Source organism: Lithobates pipiens, unplaced genomic scaffold (genome assembly GCF_037356315.1).
Source record: "Lithobates pipiens isolate NorthernLeopardFrog02 unplaced genomic scaffold, aLitPip1_a1.2 Scaffold_10, whole genome shotgun sequence".
Classification (NCBI taxonomy): Eukaryota; Metazoa; Chordata; class Amphibia; order Anura; family Ranidae; genus Lithobates; species Lithobates pipiens.
Window position 1 is genome coordinate 174,687,802 of NW_027507686.1, and position 19,701 is coordinate 174,707,502.

At 43.8% G+C, this 19,701-nt stretch overlaps 1 protein-coding gene across 1 annotated transcript in view; it reads left to right on the top strand.

Annotated features, from left to right (window-relative positions):
• Positions 1-19,701, top strand: part of LOC143925921 (mucin-2-like) — a 230,350-nt gene that overhangs the window by 121,417 nt on the left and 89,232 nt on the right. Inside the window, exons 30-33 of the mRNA XM_077450216.1 lie at positions 1,192-1,812; positions 7,195-8,103; positions 10,781-11,305; positions 17,906-18,187. Coding sequence (XP_077306342.1) covers positions 1,192-1,812; positions 7,195-8,103; positions 10,781-11,305; positions 17,906-18,187 — 2,337 coding nt within the window. The remainder of the gene's footprint in view (positions 1-1,191; positions 1,813-7,194; positions 8,104-10,780; positions 11,306-17,905; positions 18,188-19,701) is intronic.

Sequence of the window (19,701 nt, forward strand, 5' to 3'; positions counted from 1 at the left end):
CAGTACAATATAATACAGTATATTACAATATACCTGTATTGTTCTCTCAGGATCCACTGGCTCCACTTGCTGGGAGAAAACAATACTCCACACAACAAGTTACTTAACCAAAGTATATTTTACTATATATATATTTGTAAATAGGTGATTTTAACAATTGTACTGTCATCCAACATAGATTGACAGGACAATTAACTTTGGTAAAACAGTTTCAAGCAATATAAATATATATATGGGAGCTCCCCCTACTTTTGTAGCTATGCGTGAGATCTCACTTAAAGTATTTAGTCTTTATCTTCTGATCTTCACTAGCAATGGTAACTTCAAATACATTTGTAATCCAAGGTTAAAAGTTGAATTAAGGATAATCCTAGTGTTGCTTCCACAAATATAATACAGTACTTGAAGTGTAATAAAAAGTAGGCCTTATACCTGACCAGCGTCAGTTGCTATACTCTTCCTCCGTGGGACTAAGTATCCCAGCGAGGCTTGCATATAAGTCTGACTAGGTGGTTTAGAAAACGGTGGGTAGCAACCCGCTCACAAACTGGATCGGAACCTTGGTATGGTAACTTTGGTCTGGTAGTTGCAGCTTGCTCCTGCGTCAGCCGGCTCTGTCACTCCGTCCCGTTCCGACAGGCGGACCTGGTCCTCTGATGCTTAAACGAGTGTCTCTGGATCCTCTCAATCCGATCTCTGAGTCGCTGGCACTTCAGGCCGCTCACACAACCGAGCAGGGTTGCGCTCCGCACAGGCAATAAGTCACTTCCTCCGGGAGGCCTCTGCGCAAGTCCTCACAGGCAGGCCATGCGTTCCCAAGAGACCTAAAATGGCTGCTGAGGGTAAAGGGGTCAACTCTCCAATGTAAATAACAGTCACTTCCTGTAAATAATTCAATGCTTGAAAGCCAAAAATCATTTAAGTTCACTTTCAGTATTTGGCCGCTAGATGGTGCCAAACACTAAGCTATAGAACCGTCCATAGACTTTCATTATAATTCTAATACACATCAGGAGACAGGATACCAGTGCTACACAAGTAACAAGCATAAGTTAGGTCAGCTCTATAAAGGATAGAACCTGATGTGAATGACCTATGTACTAATACATTAGAGCATGTGACAATTAAAAACATATTTTAAATAAATAGCATATATCTTTTTAAATGACCTATATATTTTGTCCTGCACAGCCTGTATTTATGAAAAAGTATGCCAATGGACCCAGTGGTTTGATGTCAGCAAGCCAGGAGCTGATCTGGACAGTGGCGATTATGAAACCTATGATGAGATAAGAAAACATCACAAATTCTGCAGTGTGCCTGAGCAGATTCAGTGCAGAGATGTTGATAACCCTGATGTCAGCTTGGATGATTTTAAACAGATTGTTCACTGCAATGTATCGTACGGGCTAATCTGCCGGAACAGTGAACAAATTCCATTTGAAACCCCCTGGCAGAAGTGCTACAACTATGAGGTCCGAATGGACTGCTGTGAGATTGTGTGTGTCCATTCAACAACTCCAACTACTACAACTCCTACTACTACCATTCATACCACTACAACTCTTACCACCACAACTCCTACTACTACAACTCCTACTACTACAACTCCTACTACAACTCCTACCACCACCACAACGACCACCACCACCCCTACTACTACAACTCCTACTACCACCACTCCTACTACTACAACGCCTACCACCACAGCTCCTACTACTACAACTTATATCACCACAACTCCTACCACCACCACTTCTACTACTACAACTTCTACTACCACAACCACACCTACAACTACTAGAACACCAGGTGAGTAAACATTGTTTTTCAAGTTGTATCAGTAAAAAAAAAAAAAAAACAGCCAATGAGAAATATACTTAATATACTTAAAGCGGAGTTCCACCAAAAAAAATTAAAATAAATAAAGGTCAGCAGCTACAAATACTGCAGCTACTGACTTTTAAAATAAGGACACTTACCTATCCAGGGCACCCGCGATGTCCTTATCCGAAACCGACCCGTCCCTCAGCTCCGGGGGGAGGTACCGGTATCTTCAGTAAGGGGATCAGGAAGTGAAGCCTCGCAGCTTCACAGCCTGGTTCCCTACTGTGCATGCGCGATTCACGCTGCACATTCCGACTGGGCCCTGCTGTCTTCTGGGACCTGTGTGTCTCCCAGAAGACAGTGGGGAGGGACGGAGGAGGGGCTGGACATGGCATAAATCGCTGCGGATTCTGCAGCGATTCTGCGGTGATCTGCCGGAAGTGGGAGAAGATACCTGTATTAGACTCCCCCTCTGTATCTGCAATCCCCTCCCCCTGAAAGGTGCCAAATGTGACACCGGAGGGGGGGAGGAACCGGATAAGCGGAAGTTTCATTTTTGGGCTACATTTTTTTTTTCAAAATTCCAGCTTTCCAATGTACCAATATACCATTAATGTATCTCTGTTATAGAAAAGAAAAAACTTTCTCTAACTTCTAGGACAGGCTTTACCTCAGCCTCCATTCTACTATAGAAAACCCCTCAATTACCTGTCATGGTATTTGGTATTTGGGATGGGAAAACTGTTATGCCGCGTATACACAATCGGACTTCTCGGGAGAAATGGTCCAATGGAATCATTCCATCGGATATTTCGATCATGTGTGGGCTTCATCTGACTTTTTTATTCAAAAATTCAGACAGACCTAGAAATGGAACATGCTTTAAAGAGGAAGTGAACCCTGATGGGTTTACTTCTTTGCCTCCCCGAAAAAGTAAAGCATAATGGGCTACTATGCATCGTATAGTAGTCCATTAAGTGTCACTTACCTGACACAGGAGCCAGCAATGTCACCACTGTCCCCTGTAGTATGGAGCATCCATCTTCTTCCAGGTATCACTGCTCTGGCCACTCACAGCGCCGGAGCAGCGATGACATCACTCCCGCGCATGCGTACGGGAGCCACCACTAACGGCATATCACCGTTAGCAGCGGCATGCTGCTAATGGCGATAGTGCGCCTACGTGCCGTGTAGGTTTAGGAGATATTTCTTTGACCTGTAGGTCAAAGTGGTTTGTAAGTATTTACAACCACTTTAAATCTTTCTGACGGAATCAATTTCTATTGGGAAAACCCTTTGTCTGTATGCTGGTCCGAAGGACCAAATACGACGCAAGGGCAGCTATTGACTACTGGCTATTGAACTTCCTTTTCTAATCCCGTCGTACGTCATCGCGTTTGAAACAAACAGATTTTGGTGTGATCGTGTGTGGGCAAGCTGTTTACCATGCTTCCATGATGAATGAACAGTGATGTCTGTGTTCGTGTAGGGAAGGGGGTTGGTAAACACATGCTTACCAGCCCCCACTCCTTACTGACAGCTATCTCCTGCCCCAGCAGCAGCTGGCAGGAGGGAGGGAATGCTGGCTGGCTGCACTGCGGGAAAGGGTTCCATTGGATCAGTGTGGGAGCACTATGGGGGGGGGGGGTCGAAATGATGGGATCAGTGGGGGGAGCACTATGGGGGTGTCGAAATGGTGGGATCAGTGGGGGAGCACTATGGGGGGGTATTTTGATGTCTTTTTTCTTATGTGGCTCCCCTGAAGCACCTAAAATGGAAGGACAGAGGAGGGAAGCTGCAAGGAAGCCACAGCGGATCAGTGTTGGGAGTGGGGGTGGGCAGGTCTCTGAAGTGGATTGAAATTTGAGGGATCCCTGCTGAACCAGCCAACTTTCGATCTATGTGTGGACAACTTTAGATATTAAGAAAAATTATTTTTATTTATATTTTTCTTCTGGATCATCTAGGCATACAGAAGAACAGTGAGAATTTGCTTTGAATAGAAAACTCAATAATGGACAAGAGGAAAAAAAACTTTTTTTTTTTTTTTGGGGGGGGGGGGGGGGAGGGGAACGCAAACAAACTAAAAAGTTCTGAAAAAAACCATCAATCGCAGCCACTGTGCCCATCAAACACAGCCACTGTGCCCATCAATTGCCACCACTGTGCCATCAAATGCAGCCACTGTGCCATATCAAATGCAGCCTGTGTCCCATAAAATGCAGCCTCACTGTCCCATCAAATGCAGCCTGTGCACCATCAAATTCAGCCTCACTGTCCCAACAAATGCAGCCTGTGCCCCATCAAATGCAGCCTGTGCCCCATCAAATGCAGCCTCACTGTCCCATCAAATGCAGCCTGTGCCCCATCAGATGGAGCCTCACTGTCCCAACAAATGCAGCCTGTGCCCCATCAAATGCAGCCTGTGTCCCATCAAATGCAGACTGTGTCCCATCAAATGCAGACTGTGCCCCATCAAATGCAGCCTGTGCCCCATCAAATGCACCCTGTGCCCCATCAAATGCAGCTTCACTATCCCATCAAATGCAGCCTGCGTCCCATCAAATGCAGCCTCACTGTCCCATCAAATGCAGCCTGTGTCCCATCAAATGCAGCCTCACTGTCCCATCAAATGCAGCCTGTGCCCCATCAAATGTAGCCTATGCCCCATTAAATGCAGTCTGTGTCTCATCAAATGCAGCCTGTGTCCCATCAAATGCAGCCTGTGTCCCATCAAATGCAGACTGTTGTACCGGACCAGAGCAGCTAAAGAACAGGTAAATATAGCCGTTTTTTTTTTCTTTACAGGGATAGATAGAATGTGGCAGAGAGTAGGTTTAGTGATAGTTATGATTTGACCAAGTCTGCAATTTAAGCTGGCCATACACCAATAAAATTTAATTAAATTTTTTTTTTGTTTGTTCAGTTTTCTAAAAGTTAGTCCTTTCCTCCTCAACTTTACTTTCCCTGACCTGCCCCTTTCATTCTTTAGTTTCCAGTTCTATTAATCATAGAGACTCAGAACCACATGTGGGCATTACTGAGGGCAATCTGCATTTACATGTGGCCTGCCTAGGAACACTTACTCCTCCAGAATAACATTCACCCATAAAGGCTTTCTGATATTTACATAACTGCACCCAACACACTTCTTTCATCAGGACTGAAGGCTCTTGGGAAGATTACTGAGGCAGGGTACTGTGATGTTTCCAGTAAGCTAGGTACCACATTCTGCCACCCCCTCCCATCAGTCATGATCAGTTTTCATTGCATAGAGAAGCACAGAGAACAATGCCTAAGGTTGGTTTCTCTTATATGTGAATTGGATGTGGGTTTATCTGCATACAATTTTGATGACCGGCGAGTGTGACCGTTTCTTAATGGAGCCAGTTCACACAGGTCCGAGGCGGCCATGGTCCGGATTGCAGAAAGGTCCTGTGTGTGAGCCGGGTCGGGTTCAGGTGCGAATTCAGGCAAAAAAATTATGACCTGAATCATATTTGAACCAGTGAACAGACACGCACTTGACCCCAGGCACGAACCCGCGGCCGCCTATATGTCAACCAGGCCTAAGATAAGATATGATATTAAAAAATAGGTTATATTTAAACTTTCATCTTTTCCTTTATACTGTGTTTTCAAAAGAACACATGCAATCATTTAGGAATTGAGTGAAAAGATTTGTGTACCTTCACAACTTTAGTAGTTAAATTAGGCTCCGTGCACACTTGCTTAAAAAATGCTCCTAGCAGCAGCTTTTGAGTATTTTTTTCTGCTTCTATAAGCAAATAGTGTTATCCTATGTGTCCATGCAAACTATTTTAGTCTAGAAGTGTTTTTGAAGCTTTCAGTTTCAAGGTAAAAAAAAAAACATTTATTTTTTGCATTTTTGGCAGCGATTTGCCAGCAGAAGAAAAGCTGAAAGCTCCTAACAGCTACTAAAAGCTGCCACAAAAAGTTATTATGAGCATTTTTTAATTATAGTGTCCATGGAGCCTTATGGAAATTCTTTATTTCATCAAATAGAAAAAGAGGTACAATATACTGTATAAACTACATATCATTGTTTGTACAAGGAGTCAGCACAGAAAACAGAAGGCATGAAATACAGGAATAAATCTTAAAACGGAATCAGTAAACATAGTTCTAGTTCTAACATGGGTGTCTGCAGAACTTGGGGGGGGGGCATCATTTTAGGGTCACCCATGCACCGCCCCCTTTTGACAATGTCATTATCACATTATCATGGTCAGAGACTGCAGACGTAGTACAGTCCCTAGGATAAGTAATGGATAATGGCCAACAGGCCCTCTTACCAGACCCAGCAAAACTACAGCAGTGATTCCTCAGGCTGGGCGATCGGTCACTCTGGGTTCCCTGGGGGCGACTCTGGTCAGTAGGTAGCATTTCTGTACCCTGGCAGAGGCTCGGTCTTTCTCTCTCTGGTTGTGCTGAGCAGTGTGGCTCTCTATGGTGGTGCTGGGCAGCATGGCTCTCTCTCTGGCTTCCGCTCAGCACACTCCTCGTTCTTTGTCCTGTAGCATTCTCTCCCTCAGCTTTTTTCCAGGCCGCAATCTCTCAATCTCTCTCTTGATCGAGCTGTAGCCTCCTTCCTGTGGAAAATTGGGCTGCCAATCTTTGGGACTACATGTCCCATCATGCTCTCCTCTCCTAGTCTCCTTTGATTGACCCTCAGTTATGGCCAATAGGGAAGGAGCGGGCAGGAAACTGGGCGGGGACCTGGTAATAGCTGCCATCTCTTCTCCCTGACAGGAGAAGGGGGGGCGAGTGGGGGAAACCTCTGACAGCCCTTTCTCCTGTCACAGTGCCTCTGAGTTCTCTGCTAGACTGAGCAGGGAAAAGAACCAGAGTCACACTAAACTTGATGGTGTCACCCCACTGGTGGTTGGTACCCGGGTGCGGGCTGCTCGCACCCGATAGCAATGCAACTGTGCTGAATTTAAGATCCGATCCTTGATTCCAGGGGGGGCACTTGACCCCCCCTTGCTCCTACCTGCAGATGCCCATGCTAGTATCCCTGTGACTACACTTGTCTGTGGTGATAAAATTGTAGCAGAGTTGGTTTGGATAATATTATTAATTATTTCTCCTTTTTGTATGAATTTATGGTGTGTGGAAAGACTGGAAGGAAGGTAAATGAAATGATATGGGACCTACTGAGCATTTTAGGGACAGACGAGTCCCAGAAATAATAAAAAATAAAGGACCTGTCCTTTATGATCATATCATAAAAGACAGGTCAAATCATATATGACCTAGGCCAGTTTATGCAGAAGTTACATGATCTACAATGTCCAGTAATGTACAGACACAACTGTTATTACATGAATATGATTTGTGTTTCAGACTGTTATAACTGCACATGGTCACAATGGTTTGATGTCAGTTACCCGAAATACTCACCAAATGGAGGGGATTATGAGACTTATGAGAACATCAGAAATGCTGGTTTTGAGTTGTGTGAGAAGCCAGAGAATATTTCCTGCAGACAAGACAGATTCCCAGATATACCACTGGAACAGCTGGGGCAGAAAGTGACCTGTGATGTCTCCACAGGCCTTGTGTGTAACAACATAGACCAAGCTGGACAAATGCCACCAGTGTGCTACAATTATAAGATCCGTGTCTGCTGTGTTCCTGAGTGGTGTAAATCAACCCCCGAGCCACCCACTACAACTCAAACAACAACAACTACAACTACTACAACAACTACCCCACCACCTACAACAACGACACCACCTACAACAACTACAACAACTACGCCAACTACAACTACTACAACAATTACACCACCTACAACTACCACAATAACTACACCACCTACAACAACTACACCACCTACAACTACTACAACAACTACACCACCTACAACAACTACATCATCACCTACAACAACTACACCGCCTACAACTACATCCCCACCTACAACTACTACAACAACTACACCACCTACAACTACTACAACATCTACACCACCATCTACAACAACAACATCACCACCTACAACTACTACAACAACTACACCACCTACAACAACTACATCATCACCTACAACAACTACACCGCCTACAACTACATCCCCACCTACAACTACTACAACAACTACACCACCTACAACTACTATAACAACTACACCACCTACAACTACTACTAAATTGCCTACAACTACAATTACTACAACTGAAAGTACAACATCCACATCTTCCCTATCGAGCACCACAGTAACCCCAACAACTGTTCCTACTTCAACAACAAGTAAGTTCAGAATTACAGCCTTTTTTGGGATTGCTGAAAAAGTGAAATGTTGCTCAGACAGCATGAAAGTTTTTATTAGTGGTTTCTGTACAAAGTATTTTTGTACGTATGTATGCAAATAGGAATTTTGAGGAAACATTTAATAAAATGTTTTTTCGTTATTGCAAAGTATGCTTTCTCCTTGCAGTGATCACTGTATAGACTTTCAGGCAGAAAAATAAGAGTATGTTTATAGTATATCTAAACTTTCACAAGAGAAAGGACCAGCGGGGAAGTGCTGGAGCTCTTGTACTCCGTGTTTTCCTCCTGGCATCACGTACAGGTCAATGGTACTGCTTATTGCTGACTTGTTACCTGTATATGCATATTTAGGTATGTAGAGGCAATAGGAAGCCATACTGCTTCTTGAACTGAACCGAGAAGGCTGCTTATTGCATGGGGGGGGGGGGGGGGGGAAGTGTCAATCACCAAGGTCTTAAAGAAAAAGGCAGAAAAGGCAGAGGGTTTTTTATCTTCATGCATTCTATGCATGAAGATAAAAAAAAAAAAACCCTCCCGTGTGTGGCAGCCTCGCCAGCACCCATTCATACTTACCTGAGTCCCATCTCTCTCAAGCAATGTCCATGAGTGTCTTAGCCGTCTGGGACTCTCCACCTGATTGGATGAGACACATTGGCTCAGTAGCTGTCACTCAAAGTCAGTTAGCCAATCAGGGAAGAGAGAGGGTGGGGCCGAGGCGGGGTTCCATGTCTGAATGGACACACAGAGCTGTGACTCAGCTTGGGTGCCACCGTAGCAATTTTTGTTTTTTTAACAAGACTTTACAATCATTTTAACCACTTCAGCCCAGGCCATTTTTTTGCGACACAACACTGCGTTATTTTAACTGACAACTGTGCAGTTGTGCTATGCTGTATCAAAATAAAATTGATGTCCTTTTTTTTCCCCACAAATAGAACTTTCTTTTGGTGGTATTTGATCACCTCTGCGTTTTAAATTTTTTGCGCTAGAAACAAAAAAAGACTGACAATTTTGAAATAAAACAATATTTTTTATTTTCTGCTAAAAAACATATCCAATAACAAAAATCTAATTTCTTCATTAATTTAGGCCAATATGTATTCTGCTACATATTTTTGGTAAAAGAAAATCCCAATAAGCGTATATTGATTGGTTTGCGCAAAGGTTGTAGCGGCTACAAACTAGGAGATAGATTTATGGTATTTTTATTTTTTATTTTTTTACTAGTAATGGTGGCAATCAGCGATTTTTTTGCAGACTGCAACATTGCGGCGGACAGATCGAACACATAACTGACATTTTTTATACTTTTTTGGGAACCAGTGACATAAAGTAATCATTGCTAAAAATATGCACTGTTACTGTACTAATAACACTGGCAGGGAAGGCGTTAACACCAGGGGCGATCAAAGGGTTAAAGTGGTGTTGCCACCCAAAATTGCTTAAGATTCATAAAAAAAATGTGAAAAAAAAGAATTGGGAAAAAAATATTTTTTTTACTCACCTCTAAATACCTGTTGCTAGGGGGTCCCTCGTAGTCTGCCTCCTTCATTGCCTGGGCTGGTGATATCACTTCCCCTCAGCGCCACACAGTCATCTGGTGAGGGATGGACTCACTAGATGAACACAGTGATCCGTGTTCCTGATTAGCAGGAACACAAGATCACTGTGTTCATCTCTGACAGAATGGCGGTCTGCCTTGTTTTTCATCAGCAGCTGCCACAAAAAGGTATTATGAGCATTTTTACATCCAGCATTTTTATGGCATTTTTTAATTATAATGTACATGGAGTCCTACGGAAATTCTTTATTTAATCAAACAGAAAAAGAGGTACAATATACTGTATAAACTACATAACATTATTTGTACAAGGAGCCAACACAGAAAAAAGAAGGCATGAAATACAGGAATACATTTTAAAATAGAATAATCAGTAAACAGTTCTAGTATCCCTGTGACTACACTTGTCTGTGGTGATAAAATTGTAGCAGAGTTGGTGTGGATAATATTATTAATCATTTCTCCTTTTTGTATGAATTTATGGTGTGTGGAAAGACTGGAAGGAAGGTAAATGAAATGATATGGGACCTACTGAGCATTTTAGGGACAGACGAGTCCCAGAGATAATAAAAAACAAAGGACCTGTCTGTTCACTAAAAATCATATATGACCTAGGCCTAGGGTTGCCACCTTTTCTTCAAGTCAAACCCAAACACTTTACAGGGCACCTTTTTTTTCTGTAGTATACACTATAGGATTATAGAAGACCTGGGACACCTTTGGCTGCCCCAAGGAAAGTGATAATGCAGCGCACTGTGGCGAACAGTGGGTGTGGCCAAACTGCTCTTGCTGACATTATCGCCCCTCCAGTGATGCCAAACCTGCCCCCAGACAGCAGCGCACAGCTCCCGGATGGCAACAGATTTTTGTGTGAATATCTCAGTTACTTGGGGTGCCACAGCCCAGTCTAAATAATCTGTCCAGGTTTCAGGCAGACTGAAACCCAGACACAAGATTCCAAACCCGAACTGTCCAGGTGAATCCTGGACAGGTGGCAACCCTACCTAGGCCAGTTTATGCAGAAGTTACATGATCTACAATGTTCAGTAATGTACAGACACAACTGTTATTACATAAATATGATTTGTGTTTCAGACTGTTACGAGAACTGCACATGGTCACAATGGTTTGATGTCAGTTACCCGAAATACTCACCAAATGGAGGGGATTATGAGACTTATGAGAACATCAGAAATGCTGGTTTTGAGGTGTGTGAGAATCCAGAGAATATTTCCTGCAGACAAGACAGATTCCCAGATATACCACTGGAACAGCTGGGGCAGAAAGTGACCTGTGATGTCTCCATAGGCCTTGTGTGTAACAATATAGACCAAGCTGGACAAATGCCACCAGTGTGCCACAATTATCAGATCAGAGTCTATTGCTGTGTTCCTGGGTTACCTCAGTGGTGTAAATCAACCCCCAAGCCACCCACTACAACTCCAACAACAACAACTACAACAACTACCCCACCACCTACAACAACTACAACAACTACACCACCTACATCTACTACTACAATGCCTACAACTACAATTACTACAACTGAAAGTACAACATCCACATCTACCCTATCGACCACAGTGACCACAACAACTGTTCCTACTTCTCCAACAACAAGTAAGTTCAGAATTGCAGCCTTTTTGGGATTGCTGAAAAAGTGAAAAAAAAAAGTATTTTTGTGCGTATTTATTGCAAATAGGAATTTTGAGGAAACATTTAATAAAATGTTTTAGTTATTGCAAAGTATGCTTTCTCCTTGCAGTGATCTTGCACTGTATAGTCTTTCAGGCAAAAAAAAAATAAGAGTATGTTTATCGTATATCTAAACTTTCACAAGAGAAAGGACCAGTGGGGAAGTGCTGGAGCTCTTGTACTCCGTGTTTTCCTCCTGGCATCATGTACAGGTCAAAGTACCAATGGTACTGCTTATCTCTGACTTGTTACCTGTATGTGCATATTTAGGTATGTAGAGGCAATAGGAAGCCATACTGCTTCTTGAAGAAGGCTGCTTATTGCATAGAAGGGGGGGGGGGGGGGGGGGGGAGGTGTCAATCACAGAGGTCTTAAAGGAGTTGTAAAGGCAGAAGGTTTTTTATCTTCATGTATTCTATGCATAAAGATAAAAAAAAAAAAAACTTCTGTGTGTGGCAGCCTCGCCAGCACCCATTCATACTTACCTGAGCCCCATCTCTCTCCAGCAATGTCCATGAGTGTCTTAGCCATCTGGGACTCTCCTTCTGATTGGATGAGACACATTGGCTGAGCAGCTGTCGATCAAAGTCAGTTAGCCAATCAGGGAAGAGAGAGGGTGGGGCCGAGGCTGGGTTCCATGTCTGAATGGACACACAGAGCTGTGACTCAGCTTGGGTGCCACCGTAGCAATTTTCTTGCTGTGGGGGCACTCAACAGGAGGGAGGGGCCATGAGAAGCGAAGAGGGACCCAAGAAGAGAAGGATCCAGGCTGTTCTGTGCAAAACCACTTTACAGAGCAGGTAAGTATAACATGTTTGTTTTTTGTTTTTTTAACAAGACTTTACAATCATTTTAACCACTTCAGCCCAGGCCATTTTTTTGCGACACAGCACTGCGTTATTTTAACTGACAACTGCGCAGTTGTGCTATGCTGTATTTGGTGGTTTTTGATCACCTCTTATTTTTGTTGTGCTAGAAACAAAAAAAGACTGACAATTTTGAAATAAAACAATATTTTTTACTTTCTGCTTTTTTACTTTCTGCTAAAAAACATATCCAATAAAAAAAAATCAAAAAAAAAATCGAATTTCTTCATCAATTTAGGCGAATATATATTCTGCTACATATTTTTGGTAAAAAAAATCCCAATAAGCGTATATTGATTGGTTTGCACAAAGGTTGTAGTGTCTACGAACTAGGGGACAGATTTATGGTATTTTTATATATTTATTTATTTTTTCTAGTAATGGCGGCAATCAGCGATTTTTTTTGTGGGACTGCAACATTGCAACGGAGAGATCAAACACATAACTGACATTTTTGACACTTTTTTGGGAACCAGTGACATACAGTAATCATTGCTAAAAATATGCACTGTTACTGTACTAATGACAATGGCAGGGAAGGGGTTAACACCAGAGGCGATCAAAGGGTTAAGTATGTCCCTGGGGGATGCTTTCTAACTGTGTGAGAGATGGACTCACTAGATGAACACAGTGATCTGTGTTCCTGATTAGAAAGAACACAAGAACACTGTGTTTTTCTCGGATAGAACGGCGGCCTGCCTTGTTTACATCAGCAGACTGCCATTCTATCTCTCTGGGGAGAGATTGCAGGAGGCTGGTGGACATTGCATCTGCCGGACCTGCTGATTGGCTGCCTCTCTGTTCAAGCAGCACATGCGTATGCCCCCGCTGGCTATTGCACAAAATAACGTACAGGTATGCCATTTTGGTGCAATAGAGCCGAGCTGCCGCCGTATATGTGTATGTGTACTGCGGCCAGTGGGCAAGTGGTTAAGCTGGCCATACACCAGTAGAATTTTGGTGTAAACCTTTTTTTATTTTTATTTTTTTAATTTTTTAACGTTTGCTCAATTTACTAAAAGTTAGTCCTTTCCTCCCCAGCTTTACTTTCCCTGACCTGCCCCTTTCATTCTTTAATTTTCAATTCAGTTAATCATAGAGGCTCAGAACCACACGTGTGCATTACCAAGGGCAATCTGCATTTATATGCTGCCTACCTAGGAACACATACTCCTCCAGACTGCTATTCACCCATAAAGGCTTTTAGATATTTACATAACTGCTCCTAAGAGCCAACCCACTTCTTTCATCAGGGCTGAAGGCTCTTGGCAAGATTACTGAGGCAGGGTACTGTGATGTTTAAGCTAAACTAAGCTAGGTAAGCTAGGTACCACATCCTGCCACCCCCTCCCATCAGTCATGATCTGTTTTCATTGCATAGAGAATCACAGAGACGCAGGTCTAAAATAAGGTATGCAATAAAAATGGAAAGGTTTTATTTAAACATTTACCTTTGCCTTTATTTTGTGTTTTATAAAGAACAAATGCAATAATGTAGAAATTGGATGGCAAGATTAGTGTAGCATCACAATTGTAGTAGTTAGATTGTGCACCTATTATGGAAATATAGAAAAAAGAGGAAAAACCTGGAAATGCTTAATTTCATCATCAGGGATGAGCTTTATGTTCGAGTCAAACTCATGTTCGACTCGAACATTGGCTATTTGCCGGTCCGCCGAACAGTGAACAATTTTGGGTGTTCGCGGCACTTTCGAAAGCCAGGGAACACCCTTTAAAAGTCTATGAGAGAAATCAAAAGTGCTAATTTTAAAGGCTTATATGCATGGTATTGTCATAAAAGGTGTTTAGGGACCTGGGTCCTGCCCCAGGGGACATGTATCAACGCAATTTTTTTTTAAAAAATGGCTGTTTTTTTGGGAGCAGTGATTTTAATAATGCTTAAAATGAAACAATAAAAGTGTAATATTCCTTTAAATTTGGTACCTGGGAGGTGTCTACAGTATTCCTGTAAAGGGGCGCATGTTTCCCGCGTTTAGAACAGTCTGGCAGCAAAATTACATTTCTAAAGGAAAAAAAGTCATTTAAAACTACTCGCGGCTACAATGAATTGTTGGTCCGCAATACACAAAAAACGGCATGGGATTCCCCACAGGGGAACCCCGAACCAAAATTTAGAAAAAAAATGCATGAGGGTCCCCCTAAATTCCATACCAGGCCCTTCAGGTCTGGTATGGATATTAACCAGTTCTCAACCGGCCCATAGCAAAATGATGGCTAAAGGGCGGTTGGATAACTCTGGGAGGGCGTTCTCCCAGAATTTCGCTCTTGCGTGCCCCCTGGGGTGCACCCCCGAGAATATCCGGCACATCACAAATCATGGTAAACGGCCACCGATCAAATGACAGAGCGATCACTTGTAAACAAACCAGCGTCATGTCATGTCCCCTGGGACAGGACCCAGGACCCCAAACACTTTTTATGACAATACCATGCATATTTAAAATTAGCGCTTTTGATTATTCATGTTCGTGTCCCATAGACTTTAACGGTATTCGCGTGTTCAAACTAATTTTTTGCCTGTTCGCATGCTCTGGTGCGAACCGAACAGGGGGGTGTTTGGCTCATCCCTATTCATCATATAGAAAAAGAGTTACAATATGCTGTATTGTAAACTAAATAAAATTGGTTGTACAAGAAGAAAGCATGGGAAGCAGGAAGAACACGGATAACCTTGTAGCAGAGTTGGTGTGGATAGTTTAACCCTTTCTCATTTAATATGAATTTATGTAGTACCACAGGTGCGCGCTCTATGTAACCCTCGCATGCCACCTGCTGTTTTTCCCACCACCAGGATGTACATATAGAGCGGACGGTGTGTGTGGACTCTGGGAACTGGGCTTCTTGTGATAATGCCAGCTCGCCACTCACTCTGTCTTTCTCCTACCTCCTAGCAGCAGGAATGGAAAAAATCAGCACGGAGGAGGAGCATCATGTAGTCCCCAGAGACAGGCTGCCCTTTGAAATTAATGGAGGATGAACTACAGCCCCCACAAAGCGTTGCTGCAATAAGGAGGACAAATAGGTTTTCTCAGGCTAAGTTTGCTCCTCAAGTTGGCTAACCGGGCAAAGTGTGAGAGAGGACCAGCCTGGAGACTCCATCTGAGAGAGAGAGAACGAGTCTGTACAGAGGAAACCTCACTGCTGTGTGTGGGATTATCAGAGAGTACAATGAGTGACCTGATTGCAGAGGGAGGAAGCTGCTGCCAGGATAAGGATCTTCTGTGCTGCCTGCCAGAGTTGCAGAGTTGCCGAGTTGAGAGAACTTTGTGGCCGCTACTTGTTATCACTGCAAGAAAATGTTTGCCCAGGGTCCAATCAATATTATAGATGATCCTGCAGGACAATATATATATCTATATATGTATATGTATATGTATATATATATATATATATATATATATATATATATATATATATATATATATATATAGATCTATCTATCTATCTATCTATATCTATATCTATATCTATATCTATATCTATATATATATATATATATATATATATATATATATATATATATATGCAGCATGCTGCCCTGCTCCTAATGGGCAGACGCTATTATTTTTCAAATTTAGTTTTTAGTTGTCTGAAGCTGCAGTTGGCTTAGGCTATTTTTTCCTAAAAGTTCTGGTTTCTGTGCCAGTTCAGCTGGGTTGCATTGGTTCCCACTTGACCGTAGGTGTCTCTGTCACCACCGGGAAGTGTGGAAATGCAGCAGGATGGATGTATTGAATACCACCTCTTGCTCGGAAATAGCTCAGTGGGAGCGGTTTCCCTGCTGTGCATTCTGGGAGAGGATATTTAAGGTACCGACGCCCAGGGCAGGACATAGGGTGGTGGGGCCCCTGGGCTTTAGTCACTTTCGGGCCCTACTTTCTATACCTTATTGTATTTATCAGCGTATAACACGCGCCGGCGTATAACATGCACCCCAAGTTTAGGAGGGAATTTTAAGGAAAAAAACTTTTAGGAGGGAAGTTTAAGGAAAAAAACTTACATTTAAATGCCCATCAATGCAGCCTCATCAGTGCCCATCTGCAGCCTTGTCCATCCATCTGCAGCCTTGTCAGTGTCATTTGCAGCCTTGTCAGTGTAGCCTTGTCATTTGCAGCCTTGTCATTGCAGTCTTGAAGTTTAAAAATGGTGCCGGGTCCTCTCGGTGGCTTTTGGGTCCTCTCGCAGTCCCGAGCGGAGCCGAGAGTAGCCGAGTGTATTCAGCTTGGCTCACGGTCACGCCCAGTCCCTGTGTTATGTCCATCATAGGGCGGGACTAGCCGTGACTGTGAGCGGAGTGGAGCCGAGTACACACGGCTATGTATCTCGGCGGGGCCCCCTATTGGGTGGGGCGCATGGGCTTGAGCCCAGTCAAGCCCAATGGTAAGTCCTGCCGATGCCATTTTTGGTGGTTCATTTTCCAGGGTCCACTATCCTGACCTCATGGCCTTCCTGGCCTGGGGTCTGTGTCGCATGGTCCTGTGCCTCGGGGCCGGTTGGCCCGGGGCTCTGCAACTGAGAGGGTAGGCCCAGAAAAGTCTTGGGGCCTACTGATCCAGGGGTGGTCCTGTGCTGTCTCGCCTGCGGGGAGAGGCCAAGAAAACTGGAGAATCCAGTGGAGGACTTTTCTAGTAGAGTACCCATGCAGTATCGCCAGGTCGGCTGAAAGAAACTGGTACTGTATGGTAGTTCTCTAAAAAAAATTGACAAGTCTGTGGCAGAGACTTTGTTAAGCATCTTTTCGGCTGCTAGGTCAAGTGAGAGGGGCCTATCCGATGGTTGTGGAGCTGTTTGTCCTCTGGATCTGACCAATACCTCTAACCCGCAACTACTAGGTGCCTGAACTCCCGCTTTATCCTTTGACCCTCTATTGAAGGACTTTTGTGCTTATCTTGAATAAAAGTAAAAAAAAGGACTAAGTGTTGGATTCAACATCATTTGAGCTACTTTCCAACAGGACCTCTGTGACGGAGAGGCGAGCAGGTGAGGTAACGGTAAGCCCAAATAAAACCAGCAGCTCCTTCGGGGTTTAGTGCTACATATGGGGGCTTGTATGTCCAGGATTTGCCGTTGCCTCTCGAAACTCGAGGAAACTGTAGGAAATCTACACAATAGAGGGTTCTGGACTGTGCCGTACGTTCTTTACAAGGGGTTAACTGCGGGTCACTACCTGGAGCGTGAGTTGTGGGTGGAGTCAAGAAAAGCCAGCGAGTTACGTGACCAGAGGAGCCAGTAGGAGGAGTCTTCTCTATCTACTTGCTGCACAAGACATTGCGTGTCTGTGTCGAGACGCTGAAGGGAAGAGTTGATCTTTCGCTAAAGAAAATGTTTTGAATACCAGGACCACCATCTGTTATGGAACCCAGGATGTTTTCTGGGGGTACCACTACAAGTATCAGACTGCCTGGAACTCTGTTGACAGATACAGGGATTCGCCTGAGACCGCAGGGGCACTTCATACTGTATACTACAGGAGATGTTGAGGCCTTGGGCATGCTGTGCAACAGGTGCAAGGGAGTGGTCGCAAACCCCCGTCCATTTGTCTGATGTCTGCACTGCAGGGAGTACCTGTTCGCAGTAGAGCAGCCTACGGTGCCACCTCGTGCATATAGGATGAGCTGGGCTACGGGCATCGCCACAGAGGAGACCTCTACATTTACTCCTGTGGCTGGGCCTACATCTTCAAAACCAACTGCTACAACCAATGTTCCTGAGGAAGATGGCACTGTTACTGCCATCAGTGGAACGACCGTGGACATTGCGGAAGCTGCTCCTTCCACCACTACTCATTTTCCTGCATCTACTCAATTGAAAGTGGGATATGTGAAAGCCTTGCACGGCCGAGGCCGAGGCCTACCTCAGAGATTGCCTGGACCAGATCCGGAGAAAGTGATTGCTCCCGAGGAATCCACTACAGGAATGGGTGAGAACTCTGGGGAAAATGTATAGAGTGGGACTGTTTGCAGATATCTACTGGCAGAAGAGTTACGGGACTCAGAGATAGACTCTTTGTTGGACATATCTGGGGACAATGACTTGTTTGAAACCATGTCCCAAGAGATGTTGTGGGCAAACGCTGAAGATGTTGCTGCAACATGTAATGTGTCTGGTTGGCTAACTTTGAACTCGGGGCATCGCCTCGGGTGGGAACCCCAACAACCATTAGTGAGACTTTGCCCAAAGATAACAGTTCATTCGGGTCAAAGGAATTACCTGCCTATGCCATGGTACAGAAGTCGCCTAGTTCATGTGTGCCTCCCAGATTGGGAAGCGCCCGATCCCTGGCTAGACTTGCCCAATCACAGCGGCTGCGAATAAACGGGTAGCTACCAAGTATGGGCTGAAATTCCCTTATGCCGATAATGCTTGGGACTATTTGAAAGTACAAAAACCGTTCAGGAAGCCAGGATGTTCTCCCACTATGGATGAGCGTTTTACCGTGTGTCTTCAACACTGGAGTTACGGGAGACACATTTATGCAGACAAAATCATTATTTTCCGTCTGGGAAAGGACAACATCATGTATTTCATTACAGCTGTGGATGCTAAGGGGAAAGTCATAACTTTGCCAGATTCCCAGTTCTATTGGTGGTGTATCACATTTACTTTTCTTTGGTGCCAGTTCTAAAAGGAGAACTTTTCTCAAAATACAAGGACTGTGGGGACTAGCTAGGTAGTGTTAGGTTTCCTGGAAGGAAGCTTCGGGTCAAGACTATATACCGGCCACAGTACTTGTATAAAGGACTTGTCTTTCAATGCTTTCGCCACTAGATGGTGGAGGTTTACGCAACAGGTTGGACTCTTGCACTTAGACACACAGTTAAATATATTGGAAAGAAAGTGTAATTTCCTTTTGAAATGGGGCTTTGCTTCTTATAGTTGTACATTTTATATGCTTCTGTTATTCCGTTTTTGTGTGTTTTGTTTCAGGAATGTAACGAGATCTTCTATCAAGCTGCTGGAGAGTGGTTGGTTTAGATAGTTAGAGAATGGGAATTATGTGTTATGTAACTTGTATACATGTGAAATTGTTCAAATATATTGTGTGTTCGCTTTACCTTTCCTTTCCTTCCTTATCCAAGTTTTGAGTTCAGGTACAAGACTTTCAGGACTATTTTTCCAGACGGTGGGGACATCGTCTAATGTGGAGGGGGGAGTATGTAGCTCCCTGCTCCTAATGGGCAGACGCTATTATTTGTCAAATTTAGTTGTCTGAAGGTGCACTTGGCTCAGGCTAATTTTTTCCTAAAAGTTCTGGTTTCTGTGCCAGTTCAGCTGGGTTGCACTGGTTCCCACTTGACCGTAGGTTAGCTGTCACCACCAGGAAGTGTGGAAATGCAGCAGGCTGGATGTATTGAATACCACCACTTGCTCGGAAATAGCTCAGTGGGAGTGGTTTCCCTGCTGTGCATTCTGGGAGAGGTTATTTAAGGTACT